This window comes from Lathamus discolor, chromosome 3, assembly GCF_037157495.1.
Source record: "Lathamus discolor isolate bLatDis1 chromosome 3, bLatDis1.hap1, whole genome shotgun sequence".
NCBI lineage: Eukaryota > Metazoa > Chordata > Aves > Psittaciformes > Psittacidae > Lathamus > Lathamus discolor.
The window spans coordinates 22,476,160-22,495,319 of NC_088886.1; the positions used below are offsets into that span (position 1 = coordinate 22,476,160).

The 19,160-nt window shown below is 52.7% G+C and overlaps 1 protein-coding gene across 4 annotated transcripts in view; it reads right to left on the reverse strand.

Annotated features, from left to right (window-relative positions):
* The window catches only part of CACNA1E (calcium voltage-gated channel subunit alpha1 E), a 138,297-nt gene that overhangs the window by 72,440 nt on the left and 46,697 nt on the right, over positions 1-19,160 (reverse strand). For all 4 annotated transcript variants that reach the window (XM_065674032.1, XM_065674031.1, XM_065674034.1 and 1 more), the window contains exons 4-8: positions 15,492-15,597; positions 14,908-15,047; positions 4,354-4,457; positions 3,457-3,609; positions 2,973-3,154 (exon numbers count right to left, since the gene is read on the reverse strand). In XM_065674032.1, coding sequence (XP_065530104.1) covers positions 2,973-3,154; positions 3,457-3,609; positions 4,354-4,457; positions 14,908-15,047; positions 15,492-15,597 — 685 coding nt within the window. The remainder of the gene's footprint in view (positions 1-2,972; positions 3,155-3,456; positions 3,610-4,353; positions 4,458-14,907; positions 15,048-15,491; positions 15,598-19,160) is intronic.

Below are 19,160 nucleotides of genomic sequence, written 5' to 3' on the forward strand. Positions count from 1 at the left end.
CCCTACAGAAATCAGGTTTGATCTCAAGCCAGCCCAGGGAAGGGGCATCTGCTCCAGCATAAGAGGAGCAAAATACTCCTTAGACCCTGTTTTGAACCACAGAGACAGCCAGAGGAACCACAAATCTGAACCTTCCCTCCAAAAGAAATTAGTTCCTTCAGGCTTCCAGGAATGGGAGATGGAAAAGCCATAAAACCCCATAATTTGAGGCTCTTTCTCTTTTTTTTACCCATAGTGTAATTTCTACCTAGCAATACAGCAGGCAAGGCTGATGAAAACAAGACTGAAGGCAAGCACATTCATGAAGTAACACACATGGAAAGGAACATGGGTCCAATTAGATTTTTGCAATGATATCTACAAATTCCAGGAGCCATGCTTCTAGACCTGGTAAATAGTGGAAAAATGAATCTTAAAATCACGATACAGTAACACAGGGGAATACTATAGTAAGCAATTTGTTTGAGAGTCTGCTAAAGTGGTTTTCCTACTATCTCACTCTCCTGTGTGGTGTTAACCTGCAAGGATGCAGCCTCCCATCACTTTACTCCAGTGGGAAAGCAGAGTCGCACACTGATTCCCCCAACCCTGGGGCATGTGCTGGGCAAGGTCCATGCTGGCTAGCAGTGGGAGCCTGCTCTGGTTTGCTGCTCCGAGCAATGAAGGTGAGGGCAGAACATCCCAGTGGCTTTCCATCCCTGCATCCCACAGGCACCGTATCCCCCATGCGTATCCTTCATTGCTCTATTAAAAAAAAAAAGGTAAAAGCCCATTTTGCTGCCTCCAAGCAGCGAAAGGACTGACCACCCATAGCCTTTGCAACCCAGAGGAAAGACAGCTTGTGTCCCCATGGAGGGCAGGAGGCACAACCCGACAGTGCTGGGAGCAGTGTCTGTCCCTCACTACCTCCCAAAGTGAATCAGCAGCATTTTATTATACCAAGGCCCCAATCATTATGCAATTAAAAGCCAAGGAACATCCTTAATCCTTTCCATTACAGGTAAGCAATAGCTGGTTCTTTGCAGAGGACCAGGAAAAGGAGGCACTTTACGGTCCTGGCCATGACGGAGCATGTTTGCCTGGCAGTGCAACTGGTGCTGGGAAGGTTATTTGGATCCCAGGGCTGTGGGCCCCCCAGATGTCCTAGAGAGCCCCCAGTTTAGCAGCTGTAGTGGTAAACAGGGGATCCTGCAGGGTAGGTCCTGCAGAGCATGGTTTTTAGTGCTCCCAGCAACGTCTCCCATTCCTACCCTCCAATAAGATCCAGATGTTGGATCAGCAATTCCCAGACACCGAATGGATCGGCTTCAGCTTTCCCGGTAAGGACATCCCAAACGGAAGGTCACCAGACTTTCTCAGGAGCTGCCAGTACAAACCCTCAAGGTCAATCAGACCATAAATTGCCTGTCCATGTAGCTCACAGGCTCCTCGCACACCTCAGCTGGAGCTCTAGCACAGGGAGTGCTGCTGCCAATTGCTTCAGGCACCAGCGGATGAGGAGGGGACATGGAGAGCACTGATGGAAGCAGCCCCTGGCTTTTGCAGACAGTCATTAGCACAAGAAACAAGGTGCAGGGCAGGTTGGTGGCACCAGCCACAGGCACTGCTGGGCATGCACAGGTTGCCATAGGGTGGTGTGAGCGGGCAGCAGCTGCCCAGCATGCTAAAAGCAGGGGAATGAAAAGCCAGGCAGTACAAATCCCCTTTCATGCTATAATCAGTTATGCCTGGGCAATAGGTGCTGTAGTTAAATCTCTAATCCCATTGATACACCAGAAACAGCCAAGAAATGGTCTTTTATCCTCCTGAACAGCCAGGTGGTTCAATCCTCCCTAATTCACCTCCAGAAGCAGCAAGATCCTAACACCACCATCTCCTTTAGGAAGAGGAAAACCAAATACTCATAGTAAGGTCAAACCCTTGCCATGAATTCTTCCTTTTCTACCCCAGTCTCAGTTTCACAGTCTATCTGCCTGCACACGCCATCCTGTACCCCAAGAAGGATGCTGAGATAGACTGAGCAGGAGGGGGACCCCAACACTGGCAGTGTAGTGCCTTCACCTGGGGTGAAAAGCCAGCCTTTCTGCTGATGACAAAGTTAACTATCAAACCGTGTTTCCCCACCACAAGACATCCAATTTACCTCCTGCAGAGCAATGCCACTCTGCAAATCCCTGGGCATTATGGGAACCATGGTATAAAAACATTCCCGGTGCAATGACACCAAAATTGATGCTGAAATTAGGCTGGGAACAGAACTGGCATGGCTGTTTCTAGCCCATAAACTAAAGCATTTGCATATGGCCAGTCACCCACAATGGTACTGCACTTTGTGATCGCTTGTAGCTTTTTTCCTGCCTCCAGCTTTGCCCCAAAGTTGCTCCCTGGGCACCCCAACGGATTGGGCATTGGCAGCTTCAAGTAGCTGCAAACCACAGGAACCCAGCCCAGTCATCCCCTTCAGCACCGACAGATGTTGGCAGCACGAATAGCAAAGATCTTAGTTCCCTGTCAGCCACCGAAACACTGCCTCTGCCTCAGGGAGGGTGTCCAATCCCTGCTCCAGTGCTTTCCCAGGCAACCAGGAATGCAGGTACATCCACTGCCTGGTCTGCAGTGCTCAGTAACCGCATCCCGAAGAAGAGGAGGAGGACGGAAGGAAGGATACCTTCCCAGGGACACCCCTCCAGCAGGAGGCTTGCTGCAGCCCATGTCCACAAGGTTTCACTCTTGCCATGGGTTGTATAACCAGTCCAGAGAGGGAGGCCAAACCCTTACTGCTCCCTTTGCCCAGAGACATGTAACATACACCTTTCTATCCCTCATTTCCTATCCAAACAGGAAGGACCAACCCCATCCCCATCACAAAGGGAACTCAGGATCTTACAGGTTTCCAGCACATAGAATACCATCTCCAGCCCCCTATCCCCATGTGCAACTGCCCATTGAGACACCAGAGCAGCACTACTTACATTGTACAGGACTGTGGTCCACCCTTCCATGGTGATGCACTGGAAGACGGTCAACACAGCAAAGAGGATGTTGTCAAACTGCGTGATCCCGTCATTAGGACCTATCCACTCCCGGCATTCATAGCCTGGGGGGCAACCCTGCACCCCGCATGGATGGGGGGGGTCTAACTCCTCTAGTTCACCTGCAAGCACACAGAGAGCCAAAGGAGGCAGAAGTAAGAGAGAAGCAGGGGACAGGTGAGGTGAAAAGCCTGAAGACAGATGGGATTGGGGCAGAGCAGGGGACCCTGCTGAGACTAGCCCTGGCTGCACACAAACTGCTCCCATAATAAAATGGGACATCCTGAACACAACTGGGTGATACCTTGTGTGCATGAAACAAAGGATCTTCTCGGCCCTGGGCTTCCCACAGTAGCAACTTGTGTTTGTCCCAGGTGTTTACCACCCGTGGGATATAAAGGAAGTGCAGAGCCCTTTTCCCCACCTGAATTGTTTGTGTAGCAGGCTCGGTGCAGCTTCCCACTGTAGAATTCCAGACCAATGATGGCAAACATGAGGATAGCAAAAAAGAGCAGCAAGCCAATCTGGAGGAGAGGCACCATGGCCTTCATGATGGATTTCAGCACAATCTGCAGGCCTGGAAGGAGAAAGAAAGGGCACAGTTCAGCATGGTCATGCAAACCCCTGCCTGGGACATGTCCACACCACCTCTGGCAAAAGAACAGTAAGCAGAGAGGATGGACAGTCATATGACAGATGCAAAGAGGCCAGCATAGCCTGGAGGATTGAGGACTATGGAGGAAAGCACCATCCCAAGGGGGAGCAGGGAGGGCCAGGCTGCAGAGCAAGGCTCCAGGACAGCTGGTTTCTGGACCTGGTCCTGGCTCTGGACTTGGTGGGACATGCCCCTTGCAGCTCCTCCTCCCTCATTGCCCCATGGCATGGATCCAGCACACCGCCTCACCAGTGCCCAAGGCAGGAGGGACGGGAGGACCGGTGCCGGCAGCAGCCTAGTTTCTTTATTTATCCCCGTGCCAGCAGATGAAATCTTGCAGAAAACTGAAATCTCCCCTGAATAAACCTCAGTCCTGAAAGGATCCACCCACCGCCTTCTGGCCAGGGAAGCGGAGCTGCTGGAAGGCCCCGGAGAGCTGCTGAGCTCAGCCTTGTGCCAGCACAGAGTAGGCTGGGCAGGGGGAAATGCCACCCGGGGACACCAAATCCTGCCACCCTAGAGTTCCCACCTCATGGGGAGGTTTGTTCTGCTGTTCCCTGATTTCACCCTACATCTCCAAGGTGGCACAAGGACCCCTCTCACGCTGAAGGAAGTCAGGAATGGATGTGGACACCGCAGGACGGAGACCAGGAGTATCCAACTTACTGGGAATGCCTGAGACGAGCTTCAGAGGTCTGAGCACACGCACGGCCCGCAGCGTCCGCAGGTCCACATGGGTGTTGAAGTGTGTCCCAGCGGTGGCGAGGATGCTGCAGGCAGACAGGGAGAGAGCAAGAGTTAGCCCGGGCAAAGGCCTCGGCCACCCTGGTGGTGCCAAGAGCTCCGTTCTCACACTAGGCTGGGGGAAGCCACAAGGAAGACCATATTCCTAAGCAAGTACAAAGATTCATTGCCTCCCAAAGCCCACATGGCCAGTGAGCCCTGTCTGATGCTAGCACCAAAGCTCATGGGACACTATGGTCAGCCAAAGCCACCCAGGGGCCACCTAGCTCTGGCAGCTCCCTTTCAATGCCCCCTACACACCAGGATGGCTGGGGACAGCCCTAAACCACAGTGATGGCCATAACCCATGCCATGAAATCGCACTCTGGGGTCTCAACACTGCCAATGGTGAGCTCATCACAGCTGCATGGGTTTAACCTCCATTCCAGGCAGGTGGTACCCCAGAGATGGGGTTTGCTCCCTTGATGGTCACCCCTGCTCCCCTGGCAGCACCCTTATCCATCAACTGCTCTGGCATTTTCCACACATGGAGCTTCCTTGGAATTCCACCTCTGGGACTGCTGAGAAGACGAAAACCTCACACACATTCAAAAATCTATAGTAATGAAAGTTTGATGACCTTGGAAGGCAATCAGCAGGCACAGGAAGGACTCCAGAGGTTTTCTTTTAACACACAAGAGTTTTTTCAAGCCCATCTCTGGAAAACAAACTGGGGCAGAAGCAAGCTGGTGCACACCATGTCCAGCAGTGGAAATACTCAGAGCCCCTGAACTTGCTGGAGGGATGGAGACGCTGAAGCTTGGGCAGAGCTGCGGGAGCACAGACAGCAGTGCTAGAGCTCATGGCCTCTTCTCCCATCTGGGTTCAGTCTCCAGGTGCTGGCCAAGGAGGAGTAGTGAGGACTGCAGTAGAGGAGCAGGGGATGAGAGAGAAGGCGATGGGGAGGAGAGCAGGACAGGAGGCGGCAGCAACCTCAGGGTTGTTTGCAATAATCTTAAAACTGAGGGAAATTGGGTCATTGTTCCACTAATTCATCTAATTACAGGCCAGAGCAGCTCTCTGGCACGCTGAGCAATTAGCACTTTCTCCTCCCTTCTCCCTGAGGTATGGCAGGTACCTGCCCCTCCAAAAAGGCGGCTGGGTTTCCTAGGATACCCTGACAGTAGAGATGCTCTCATCTGCAAACCAGGTTGCTTTAACTCCTTTTCCTAGCCTCCTCTTCCTCCCTGCCCCAGCGCAAGGGGTCAGCTGCAAAGCCCAGCACCAGCAGCAGTTGGGATCACTCCAGCACCATCCACAAGTCCCCGTGTATCAGGCTGCTTATCCTGATATATGCAGGATCTTTCACCCTTAATAGCACTTTCCCTTTCCCCCATGTCCCAGCCCATGACCAGCCCCCACTACCCACAGAGTTGATGGGAGAGCAGAAAAGGGACTTAATTAAGTCAGGAGCTCCCAAAGGCTGGGGAGAGCTGCGTTGTTAAATTGGTTGTAAGATCAAAATCAATAAGTATGATAAAGCATGGCCACTCCACAGCATGTGGGAGAGAGCACAAGTGCTTTTATCTCTTTCACAGCGCTCCCCAAAATACCAGCTTAAAGGACACACAGTACCCAACATTGTGCTGGAGACCCCAAGACCCTCCTTCAGCTTTTGTCTTCCAACACCTGGGCTCTAAAGAGCCTCCCAAAGAGGGGGGGAAAGGTGTCTGCAGTCCCTGCACTGACTCCAGCCAGGACTGAGCATCTCCAGCCCAAAGATACCCCTGGGCAGGATGCAGGCTCCAACCCTTCTTCCAAGGGCTTGCCAATACAAGCCCAGCTAGAAGGCTCCTGGCAGCAGAGCAGTATTGACAGCTCTCTCCTACCACCACAGAGCAACATGAGCTACAGTCCTAGACAGCCAGGCAGAGTGACAGAGGTGGAGCCCTCACAGCTCTCAGCCCTACAACACATCTCCTGCCCAGGGCAGGACCACCACCTGAGGCATTACTGGTCCAGCGCTGCAGCGGGAAGCAGAGTGCCCTGGCTGCAAAGTCCTCCACTAACCCAGATTTGTTTGAAGGGCTCAGGAGCTGTCCCGCTGAGCCTCCAGGCAAGGTTCAGGCGATTTCAGGGCACTGCTTCCCAGCGCTCTAAATTAGCTGCTAAGAATGGGACTCCTCTGTGGCAAGGTGACATGCTCCTTGTCCTTGCTGGGGGACAAGGGACACCATGAGCTCTTTCGGAAGTGGGTTTGGACAGATCACCAGAGTGAGGTGGCTGCACTGCAGACGTGTCTCCTGACCAAGGACCCACCGCTATGAAACAGGTGCTTGCGCATCCTTTCGCAGCTCCTGGTGAGGGCGGATGCACTGGGAGCACACACTGCTGGAGCAAACTCATCCATCCCAGCAAACCCATCCATCCCAGCAAACCCATCCATCCCAGAACCACAAGGCATCTCAAGGACTGAGCAGCTAATAATAAATACAACGCTCAAACCTGCTCTGGACTTCAGCATCTCACACGTTAACAGCTTATTAACACTATAAGCATGCTTTGGGGGGCGGGGGGTGGTGTTTGTTGTTTGGGTTTTTTTCTTCAGAGCGCCACCCATATCACCCTGCACGACCCATTTCTGATTTACTTCTTGACATATCTTAAGGCTTACTTGTAGCTCCTCTGGATGCACAGCACAGAGGTGAGACTCGGGCTGTGACAGACCTTTGTGCTGACACAGGGCAGCAGCTCCGGTATCTGTAGAACAATTTAAACCCTTTTCGATCATTTACAATATCTATGTCTGATGTGCTAATAATTATTCTTTATTTTTAGGCAAGGACCCAAACTAAAATTACATCTCACCATCCAAGTTATTTGAAAAAAGCTGCCAGATTGGGCTATAAAAATCCCAATGATCTCATGCTTTTCATCATATGTACTAGAGAAAAAAGAAGGGGAAAAAAGTGAAGGCGTTTTTATAGGTCACCCAGGCAAAGGGGTTAGTTTTACTTCTTCAGAGGAAAGGGGGAAGAGACACTTCAGGTGGAGAAAAGAGGAGCTATTGGAAGAATGCAAATGAGAGAGGAGGCAGGATGGGAAATATATGCAAATCCCCAAAAGTATAATTGAATAGTGAGCAACCACTGGCAGACAAAAACATGCTGGGGGGGGGGGGGGGGGAGGAATGCAATGCTTTGTGTTTGCAACCAGGATGATTGTTTTATTTATTTACGGGTTCTGGAGTGAGCTCCCGCTGGGCCAAACGCACCTGCAGGTTTTGGGCTGGCTGCATTGCTCAGCCCTCAGGCACTGCTCCAGCTTGCAGCAGCTGAGCAAAGCACACACTCTCTCTTCCAGCTGAAGACCTGCACCTATGGATTTCTCTTCCCAGGGGAGGAACAGAAAATGGGATAAATCACATTTAAAATTACTCTCTGCTCTATGGGACTTTGCAGAGTAAACCATGAGCTATGTTCAAAGACCCTGACTGCACAAAGCTCTTTTACTAGCACAGAGCAAGCATCAAATGTGGACACTATCACACACTACAACACCCACTGTGCCTCCACTGCCCATGCCAGGGGCTGCACATTGCACCCACTCCAGTCCCAGTCTTCCCATCAGGAGCAGCACCAGCAACCCTGAAGCCTCAGCCCTTGGGGGGCAACACACAGAGCTCAGGGCATGCTGCAGAGGACTTCACACCAGGGACCACAAGCAAAGGCTGAACCCCCAAATAATCAGATCAGCCTTTGATTGTATCCCTTGACCATTGCATCAGGGACTGCTGCAGAGTCACATGCAGACAAACTGTCCCAGCAAAGGGCAGCTCCAGGGTGTGCTAGGTGGAAGGAGGGAGAGATCAGCTCAGACAGACTAATCTCAGCTCAAAATCTGGGGCAGGGAGGGTGCTGGCTGGCTGGCTGACGTGCAAATTAATATTTATAATTAAGTGGAAAGGCCCCTGAAGGCTTGCACTGCCACCTGACTTTATGAGGGAGACTACTTCATAATTAATACACTGGTCAAATGGCTGATGAAAAGTAAGTTACCTGGTGAGTTTACCCCATTCTTGCCCTTTTCTGCTGGTGAATCAATCCCTTCCTCTCTGCAGACAGCATCACAAGTAGTAGGATGCACTCTAGGCTCTTGGGTCCAAACCTGCCCAAAGCAGGGCCAGTGGGACTGGGACATCCACCCCAGCACAATGAAGTGGTCCTGCTTTGGGGATGCCAAGGGGCAGGGACACCAGGTCTAAGTCCTGCTCTAGGCAGAGTTCAGAGGACCTCAAAGCCTCCATCATCTTTGCTTGCTCTTTCTAGGTTTCGGGGCCATGACACAGATGGATTGCACTGCTGCAAAGCCGCTGATCCTGTCTTTCCCAGCAGCTTCAAGAGCCCCGAACTGAGCATCAACGACAGCCTGCAAGGTGTGATGAGGATGAAGGACAAAAACTGCCTTCACTAGCCTTTGATCTGGGGTATGAAATGACCTCCCAAGGCTATCTCCTCCTGGAGAAGCCCTCAGGGTATGGTGCATGAAGAAGCATCCTCTCTGCACCCTGTGAGCTGGCCAAATCCTGTACCTCCCTCCTGCCTCCAGCCCCTGCGACACCTCTCAGTGGATAAAGGATTTGGCAGAGAGAGATGCTGATGAAACTACGTTTGCATATACATGACCTGGTGGAAACCTAAAGTCATTGCCAGGAGGCTGGAGAGCTAGTCCTGCAAGAGAAACATAGCACTGGCAACCACGTACCACAGCAGGACCCGTAGGAACTCATGCCAAAGGAGAAGTCTGAGACCCCAGGGATACCCACCCAAGCCTGGGTGACACCTCCTCCCCACATAAGGATGCGGTGGAAAATAACTCCTTTCCTCTTCCTTCGAGCCAGACTTTTACCCCACAACTCCTCTCCTGGAGCAAGATCTATGGCAGCGCAAAGTAATGGTGCACAGGGACTTTGTAGTTCAGCCCAATGCTCTGCCCCCTGAGCTTCTGAGGGCTTCACCCCAGCCTGGGAGCTCTGTAGGAAGGATGCTGGGGTGCAGAAGGAGCCCCTAGGGACTGCCTGGAGCAAAGGGTGCCCCGGAGGGGAGGCAATGCCCACAGGGACCAGCAGCCTGTGGAAGAGACTGACTGACTCCACAGCACAACAGACAGCTGCAGGAAACCAGCCTCTGGGCGACAGGAGCTGGGAATGACAGGGCCAAGCACATGAGCAGCATCAAGCTGGATCCTGTGCCGGGGCAAGGCGGGATGCCTGTCTCCCCAAAGCCAGAGCCATGGATCTGCCTGCCCAGGGGTCTCCCCATGTCACCTCCTCCACCCACTCTCAGTAAGGTAAAGCATTTCCCCTCATCACCCACCCCATCCCCTCACTGGCTGGGGAAGCAGCACTACCCTTTGTACAAGGTACCAATGTCAGGCACATCCCGTCACCATGGCATATGGCACATGAATCATGCACAAAGCTGGGGAATTAATTATTCATCCTAACGAAAGACCAAACATTTTACTAATTGTCCTGGAAGGAAAGGGCTGGGAAGGAGGTGGGAGATGGGGCAGACATCAGGGTGGAAACCAGCACCATTTATGAAAGGAAAAGAAGGGAAGAAGAAAAAGGTTGTTGGGTGTGATCAAAACTGTGCTCCACTTTTAGAGCTGGGGTTGTCTCTTTACTGGCTTATCCTATTGGACAACACTCCTTGTAATGGTACAGGCTCCAGCAGAATAATCATGTCAGGATGTTCCACTTGTGCTCTGATTTAACGCTTGTTCTCCAAGCCTCATATCTACTCCCCCAGGTTCCTTGCCTGGAGGTGCGCTGTACTCCCTCGATTAGGAAAATAGGCGTCAGCAATGGGAGAAGAGCTTCTTCCAACCTCAGGTGTGCATGTGTACATGTGTGTGCTCTTGCACATGCATGGGGTGCCGGGCACACTGCTGGGGGGCAGCACCCCAAACCACAGGGAATATTCATTTACTGCATCTCCTGCTCCACCTCTGAACCACCAAGATGAAAAGACCGCCACCTAAGACACACAGAACTTGGGTTGCGCGAGGTGCACTAACTGCCACAGGTAAATCTTTGCCTCTGCCATGGGGGAGCTCAGGGGAGCTACAAAAAGGGCATCAAGGCCCTTTCCAGGACAGTATTCTCAAAATCCAGACGGCACCACAACAAGCAACAAACCAACCTGCCCTCCTCGTCCCCATGCTCACGCTGCAGCCCTGCAGCATGGGGGCAAGCAGCCACCTAGGAACCGCTCTCCTGCTTCACCCCAGCCACAGCAGAAAACGAGGGCACGGGCGTGCGCAGGATTTCAGTGGGAGGTCAGACAGAGAGGCTGGGCTCATGACTGCCACTTGCATTTGTAGGTTTTTGGGACAGCTGTCCAGACTTGGAGAGCCAGGCTTTCCTCTGCTGGCACAGGCTGGTACCCGTCCAGTCAGCTCTGCGTTTGCTAAGGGCACAGCAGGCACCACCTGTGATCACTCATTCCTGCCTTCCCTTGGCCACGCTCCACCCCACAAAATCCCTTAATGAAAACCACAGTGCCCAAGGGCTTCACAAAAGGCATCCAGGTGTAGCAGCTATTATTAAACCCTCCAAAAAACCCTGATGCCAGCTCTTCCTTTTAATGACCCTGGTGTATTTATCCTGGTTTTACAGCGACTGCTTCCCTGACTTCAGAGCAGCACAACTTCACAAGGTTCTTTTGATTCACGTTTTGATTATTCCCCATTGTGAGAAGTGTTCCCCCACCCCTTCACCTCTCACATAATGTATTATTGTATTACTGCTGCAACTGCTATAAAAAAGCGAACTCGGTGCTATGATGCTCAGGCATTGGAGTGTGTGAAGCACACACCCACCTGGATACTTGCAGTGGCAGTTTTTAACCCTCCTTTTTCCACAAGCGCCTTCAAATATGGTGTGGGACAAGGCAGGCTGCTGCGGGGTCCTCGTTCTCTGTTCATTACGCTAATGGCACCTGGGGAACAGGGAGCTGATTGATGCTTTAGTTGCTGATGGCTGAAGCTCCCTCAACCTCACCCTCTTAGGACCACCAGTTAAGAGGTCTCCAAGCACCCACTGCCCTTTCTGACTGTTTCTGAGCAGTTTTCCACTTTTTGGTCCAGGACATGCTGCATGTATGAGTACAGCTTCAGGAGCACAGCTTCAGCACCTGGACAGCTCTGGTTCATGACTGGGCAAGGTGAGCATCCCCAAGCCCCAGGGGAAACATTCCCCTCCCTGGCTCTACCTCAAAAAGAGTGAAGGTATTTTATGCACGCTTTTGGATAAAAATTTTTAGCTGAGGGAGAACAGGCTGTTTTTTCAGGCAGCAATGATGATTTGGAAACCACAGGTTATAAACAGAGCAGGTTTACAAATGTGACTATTAGCTCCCCAGTGGAAGCTTTAGCACCAGGGAGTTTTAGGTGGGCGTTGATTTCCGTTAAGACGCAAAAATCTGGATTTATTGACACAAGAAGCAAACACCAGTTGAACCCAAGTCAGTGCCATCTATTCCTGCACAGGGTCCTGAGAACCTGCTCACAGCAGTAGCCCCTCATGCGGCTTATATACATGCCCAGGATATCCCACTGCTAGTGGAAACCCCAACACAGTGTCACAGTGTTGGAGACCATGATGACACCTGCATTAAGCACCTCTCACACCACGCATGTCATAAAAATTAAGTTCAGAAAGGAAAAATCCCTCTGTCACTCTTGGAGGGACAAGGCCCAGCAAGCATGATGTTGGGTCTCTCTGGGTCCATTAGGGATGGATCCTGGAATGGGATCCTGCTCACACAGATATCCTCTGGTCCATCGTCATGGGATGCATCAGCATCCCTAACAGGTCAGCACATCCCAAGGTGAGCACTACCCTATACTACAGATGCTCACAACATCCCCTCCACCACAACCACTGCCTCTTGCTAAGTCATGACAAGATCCTAACCACGTAATTCTCTCCAGCTCAATAGTCCCCATACAGACATTCCCATACTTATCAAACATAAAGATTTAGTCCACAAAGATGATCCTGAACCCACTGGTCGCCCGCACACATCCCCCGTGCAGACTTCACCACCCGCCTTACACAACCGACACAGCATGAACCGCCAAATGCAAACCCTCTCCCACAAGCTGTTTGCAAGTCATTTGCCAGCCAAGGATTATTTGCTCAAGAAATTTGCCAATAATTCAGCAGATCAAACAGACAAGGGTTTCTTGCAAGGGAGTCACAACCACAGCACTGAAGAACAGCAGCTCTATCAGCACCGCACAGCAAAAGCAGGAGCTGAACAGCCCAGAGGAGCCTATGCCCTCATCCAGCTGATTCCCCAGTGACCCGATCCTCCCCAAAACCGGTCTAGGGTGAATATTTGTGGGTTGCCTACTTTGCCCATCATACAACAGAATTTGTCCCAAAAGGCCAGTGAGCTCATGCCAGCGGGTACTGGCACTTCTGGTGCAAAGCCAGCAGGTAGCTGGGCATTTCTTGGAGACGGTTTCATCCTGCTGGCAAAACATTAGGATGTGAAGGGACAGCAGTGAAGCAGACCCCAGAGGACTGCCCCCTGTAACTGGCAGTATCAGGGGGACCAGGGCACCTCCTGGCAGGATGGCTGGCACGGTGCTAACAGTCCTTCATGGACAATTGATTCCCTGGCACAGGGCCCGGCTGGGCCCGGCACTGAAAGGAGCTGGCGAGGCTTTCATGAGTGAGTAATTGCTGAACGCTGACTCAGCATCAGCTCGGTTACAGTCAGCTCACCCAGAGCTGTGGGGAGGGCAGGGAGAGGTCTGTGGCAAACCCGCTCTCACAGCCCAGTGCTTCCCCTTGGCCCAGGCTCTAAAGGATGCCCAGGCCAGGAGACAGTCAATGGGCATTTCCCAGTCACCCAACCACTTTCCTTACACTCAGTCCAGCACCACAGCTGCACAGTGAGGCCAGAACATCCTCTTTTGTTGCTCACCGTGGGTGACATGTGCCCCATGCTGTTCCCAGAGATGTGACCACTTTTGCCCAGCCCAGGAGCTGTGTCTGGTTGCTCTCCCCACAAGCCTGCCTTGCCCTCAGAAGCTGTCCCCTGACAGGCACTCTGCAGATGCAGAAGAGCCAGCTACACCTTGTGCGATGGTTGCACCAACCATAGGCAGCCAGTTTGCCACCCACTGAGAAGCATCACCCCACCACCAGCACACCAAGACATCCTGCCTTCATAGGCAGACATGGTCCCACTTCCCAGCAAGCCCATCCAGATCCGCAAGGGGCCAAGGAAGTCAAAGTGTTCCCAGTCATGCTCTCAGCAAGCCTACTCTCAGGCACAGTCCCAGCCTCAACCTTTCCACTATGGACAAGCAGCACCCATCACTATATCCTTGGCAACACCAGGCTCAGCATCCCCTTTCCTCCTCCAGATACCCGAACAGGTATCTTGTCTCGCATGGTGCCACCACCCTGGAAGCCAAGAGACAGGACTGTGCAGCAAACAACTTGGGAGAGAGCACAGGTATCTTGCCTGAGTCCTATGCCTCAGTTTCCCAGACATCCCTGCAGTTTCTTTGCACCTCCCAAAGCTCATGAAGTGCTTGGGTGTCTACAGGCTCCATGTGTATGCAGCAAACTAGCTCCTCTGAAGGTGATCATTAGCATGCAAAAAGAAACAGCCGCAATCCAGGCATCCCTTCCCAGGGCCCCTGGGTGGCTGCAGGCACCCACCTGCTCCCTCCACACAGTGAGGGGCCCAGGGGAGTCACCCTGTGGGACTTCTGCTCAAGGCGAATACCGCTGTTGTCTAACTCAAGCCCAAATGCCTCTGCTTCTTTCTGTGTCACCAGCACAGCCCATCACACTGCAAGCAGGACTCAAATCTGGGCCACGTCCCTGGCAATGACACCACCAGTGACACAACCAGCACCTGTGAAGCTCTGTGTGCTATCACCCCCAGCGTCACTGCTGCACACTGGGACACTGAGTGAGCATCACCTGGGAACATGGCCCCACCCAGACCTCATTCCCAAACCTCCAGCATCAGGCCAAGGCTGGAAAGTGCTTGGGAAGGCAAGAAGAGAAGATATTTTTGCCCTCACCACGTAAGGTTTGACCAAAACCTCTCCCAGATTACATCCAGTTGCTTATCAAGCCATGCTCCTACCTTGTCCTCACCTTGCCCCATGCCCAGAAAGGTGACGGATGCCAGGCCACCAACTGAGGAAGCTAGACATGATACCCTCAGAGCCAGCCCTCCTCATCATCTGATGGGGAACCATGTCTCTCCACCAGCTGCCCGCGGCAAAGCCAACACAGGAGCGTCCAGCACAGGGAATCATCCTCCCCTCCCTCTTTGGGATGAAGAAACAACAGCAAACCAAAGCCTTGGACCACATCCTGAAGCTCGTATCCCCACTAGGACGAGCACCCATGCCCAGCTGCCCATCCCCACCACAGGCCCCACACCCCTGACTCACCCACTGAGGACTACGATGAAGTCCATGACATTCCAGCCATTGCGCAGGTACGAGCCCTTGTGGAAAACAAACCCCAGGGCCACAATCTTAATCCCAGCCTCAAAGCAGAAAATACCGATGAAGTAGGGCTCCGTCTTCTCCTGCCAGAGGGAAACAGAGTGACACAGTGAGAGCTGGAGACGGGGCAAACACAGCACCAGCCATTTCACATTTACCCAACTCACGTCCCATCCCACCTTCCCCAGCCCCATCCTCTTTTGGGAGCTTTCACAACCCTTCCTCAGCCAGCATCAACCTTGGAAATAAAAATAGGGTGACTATGACGTACACAAGTTTCCCAGTCCCCCTTCCCTATCCCACTTTTTTAGGGGCTTAAACCTTCCTGAACCCCTCCCATAGAGGAGTATGTGACAGCAGCCCCAGGAACACTGGAGGATCTGGTCCCAGAGGAAACCTCCCACCATACCACCCTGAAACCAGAAAAAACTGGCTAGTAGAACAGGTTGGCTCCCTTTGGGTGATGACCCTGCTCATCCTCCATATCCCCCGACAGAGAGTGGAGAGGAACGGACACGGGTACTTACTAATCTCCGTGACATGGGTGTCTTGTCATCCTCGGGGAGGTGCTGCTCGAGGGCTAGCACGATGCAGTTGGCAATGATGGTTGCCAGGATCATGTACTCAAAGGGAGTGGAGGGGAGTTAAGGAGAAAAGAAGAGGTAGATGAAGTCCCCAGCCCACCAGCCCACCGCTGCCCACCCTTCATTTCACCTGCTCATTAGCCACCACCACTGCTTTTCCCACAGGAACATGCATACACACAGCCCAGGTTTTGCCTCCTGCTGCTCCCAGCCAGGAGGGTGAAGCCCCCATTGGTGCTGTTTGGAAGTGAGAGGGGTGACAAAAGAACGGAGAGCCCCCAAGACGTTCCTCACTGAGCCTTATCACCTTCTTCCCAAGTTCATGGGACATTAACCTTTGCTGGGACTGTGAACATTCTTGGAAGAGAGATGCAGCTTGTGCTGAGAGTCCAGAGGATGGACACAAGTATGAAGGTGGACAGCCAGGCTCTGACCAGACAGGGCTTCAACTTGAAAATGGTTTGGCATGGTCCCTGACAGCATCAGGAGAGTCCTCCCTGGCATGGCATGGTGGTGGCCATGGTCAGCTTCTTTTTGCATTACATGTTCTTGCTGCCAGCCTTCTCTATTCCACCATGAAGAAGCAGGAGATGGGGCTTTGAGGAAGGGGAGGAGGGCAGGTCACAGGCTATCAGCAGCTCTGGTTCTAAAGCATCCCTGTGGGAGAAATCATCTGCACAGCTCAGGGAGGACAGAGCTCCCCTAGCAAGTCCTGGGGATCTGAGGTGGATCAGACCACCCCGTGCCCAGCACTGGCAAGGTGGTCATGCCCTGGGAACCAAGGGTCTCTTGCCGAGCACGCTGCAGGTGGCAGGGTGAAACCAGGCAGTGCTCGGGAACTGCGGAGCACCAGGCTGAGCATTCACAACTGAACTGAGGGTGCCTGGGTCTGAGCTTCAATTCAGGCAGGGTGGAAACTCCCTAAAGAGACATCCCAGCTCAGCGATACTTCATGAGACCACAAGGAGTAGCAGTACCTTATCACCAGGATCTGGCTGGACCCTTACGAGCATCATCCTAAATCCTACAGCCATGTCTAGGGTTTGCACACCCTTCTGCAGGAGTTGGCATCTGAGGACCTGAATGAGTGGGAAGGGGTGGGCAGAGAAAAGGGCAGGCTGATGACCAGGAAAGCATCCAAAACTTAGCCCCCTCCTGCCTTTTGATTCGCAGGATCTGCTGGGAGCAAGGTGGGGGCATGTAGCTCCCTCCTGCTGCCTGGCCCACTGCCAAGCCCTAAAAACAAAGCAATTCCAAGCAACAGAATGGACACGTCTTTCTGACTTCCCATCCATCTTTACCACACCTCTGTAATAAAAGCCCTATTGTTCTCAAAAACAAAATGAGGTGAGATTCATCAGCAAGCAGCACACCCCTTTTCCACTCTTTCCATGCCAAAAAGTCCCAGCTATATTACTGTCACCACTGGCATCAGCAGTCACCCCAGGATGGAACTGCCACTATCCCAAGGCTTATGTCTGTGGAAGTCGGATGTGATCCCACCTGGGATGGATTTTTCCATAAAGACATCACCCATGCTCCCACCATCCCAAGCGGGCACAGGGAACGGCACCCCGGGTGAGCTCTTTCACATGGCACTGGGCTTTTCCAGACCCATCAGCTTCAGGTTCACACCTCTCAGGCCAGGAGGAGCCAAATGCCAGTGCCATCACCTCAGGGAAAACAGATAATTTTGGTTTTTTCAACCTTACTTTTTGCGCACTGAAGCCACTGACTACAGCCAGATGCTTTAAACCAGCAGCCCTGAGCCTGTGTGCAAGAGAAAACATCCCAGTGCTGGCCATGAGTGTGGGAAACTGTAAAGCACAAAGTGACCGTGGAGGCAGCAACCCCAGCAGCAGCAACCCTGTTTACCCTGTGGCACATGGGCAAGGTGGAAGTGGGGCTGGGCATCAGAGCAGTTCCCCGAAGGGCTGTCCAGGAGGGGTAGCCAAGGAGAGCCTGCAGGAGCTGGGATTTATTTAGCCCAGTAGGAGGAAGAGCCAGGAAGGATTCAGCCAAGGCATTTAAAAGGCCACTCAGTGAAATTAATGGTTGATAAGTTAGAGGCAAACCAAAAGAGAGAGTGCTACAAAGCTCAGTTATGTGGGCTCAGACCTCAAAGCAGGGATTTCATCGCACAACTCCTGCAAAAGCCGCGTATTTTCCTGGCTTCCCACCTCTAGCTGCACACTTCGGCTGATACCCAGACTGCAGCGCTTGGCCCCAAGCCACTGGCCTATTTGGGGTCTTTTTGTTTCATTTTCCTGAAAGTGTTCAAGCAATTAGCACAGGCTTAGAAGAAAACAGAGTGTTAGTGGGGCGGCGCAGCCAGCTCCCCAGGCACCAGGCACATTTGCCTAGATGAGAAGTGTGGGAACTGCACAGTCCATCTGTGAGCCCCAGGGCATCTACCCTGCCAAGCAGCCTGTGCTCCTTCCCAACACGCTGGGCATCTCTCCCTGCATCCTCCCTCCTGTCGCTGCTAGTCCCACAGGGAAAACGCCCAGGTGGGAAAAACCCAATTTCTTCAAAGCCAGCAGTGGGAGAGCCCAGCCTGGCAGTGGCTGGGGGCTCAGGACCACCTCTAACGGACCACTTACATTTCCTTGCTGGTTCTAACATCTGGCTTGACAGTGCATGGACAGTACACATTTGTCACAGCCTCAGCAAGAGACCACATCCCCGCTCCGCCTCCGGTGAGCATGTGGTACATGGTTTGGCAGATATCAAGCCTAAGCGAAACAGGGAATTGCTACCTAAGCAGCAACCTAAGCAGGAGGTCACAGCCAAAACTGACTCTCCAAGCCCTGGTAGCCCAGTTTTCCAAGGAGCAGAGCCTGGGTTATCACATCTGGAGCTGGGAAAGAGCTGCAAGGCATCAACCCCATGGACACAAACCCCAGTAGCCCCAGCTGTGCCAAGTTTTGCAAGGCCAAGGGTAAGAAAACCCTCCCCAGGGGACAGCAGGAACACCTGGCTGAACTAGGGGAAATTTTATCTACACATTTCACTTCTGCCAAGCAAGCATCCCCCCCAGGCTGGGGCTGGAGACCACTGGACAATGCTCCGTCACTCCCTTGTTTACTCTCTCATTATATGTCTAACTACACAACCTTCCAACCACCTGAAACACAGAGTAGCACACTTTTCCCTGCGAGCCCAGTAATGAAAGCCCATTTCCCTCCAGCCTTCTCCTCCTCCTTCGTCTGGCTTCTCCTGGAGGATCATTAGGGAGCTGATAAAAATAGGTTTTCTTATTGATTTATCTCCTTTACCCAACACTCTCTCCCCTGTACCGTTGACTTGTTTCCTTAGCAACTTGGCCAGTCCCAGTGCACACCACACCTGCAGCTCCACACTTCCCTCCCAGTGCCTTTGAGGTGGAGAAGGTTCCCCCAGGCCACGTGGACCTCCCCCCATACCCAGGCCAAGCCCACCGGAGCAGGCACTGCAGATGACCCCATGACTGGAGCTGGAGCTCTTTGGAGTGTCTGGCAGGAACTAGCAGCAAGATGTCCAGCCACCAGTGGATCATTGCTTCCAGCTGTGACCCCCCCTTTCTTCACCTCCATCACCAACTAGGAGCCAAAACCAGGCCACCCAGAACAT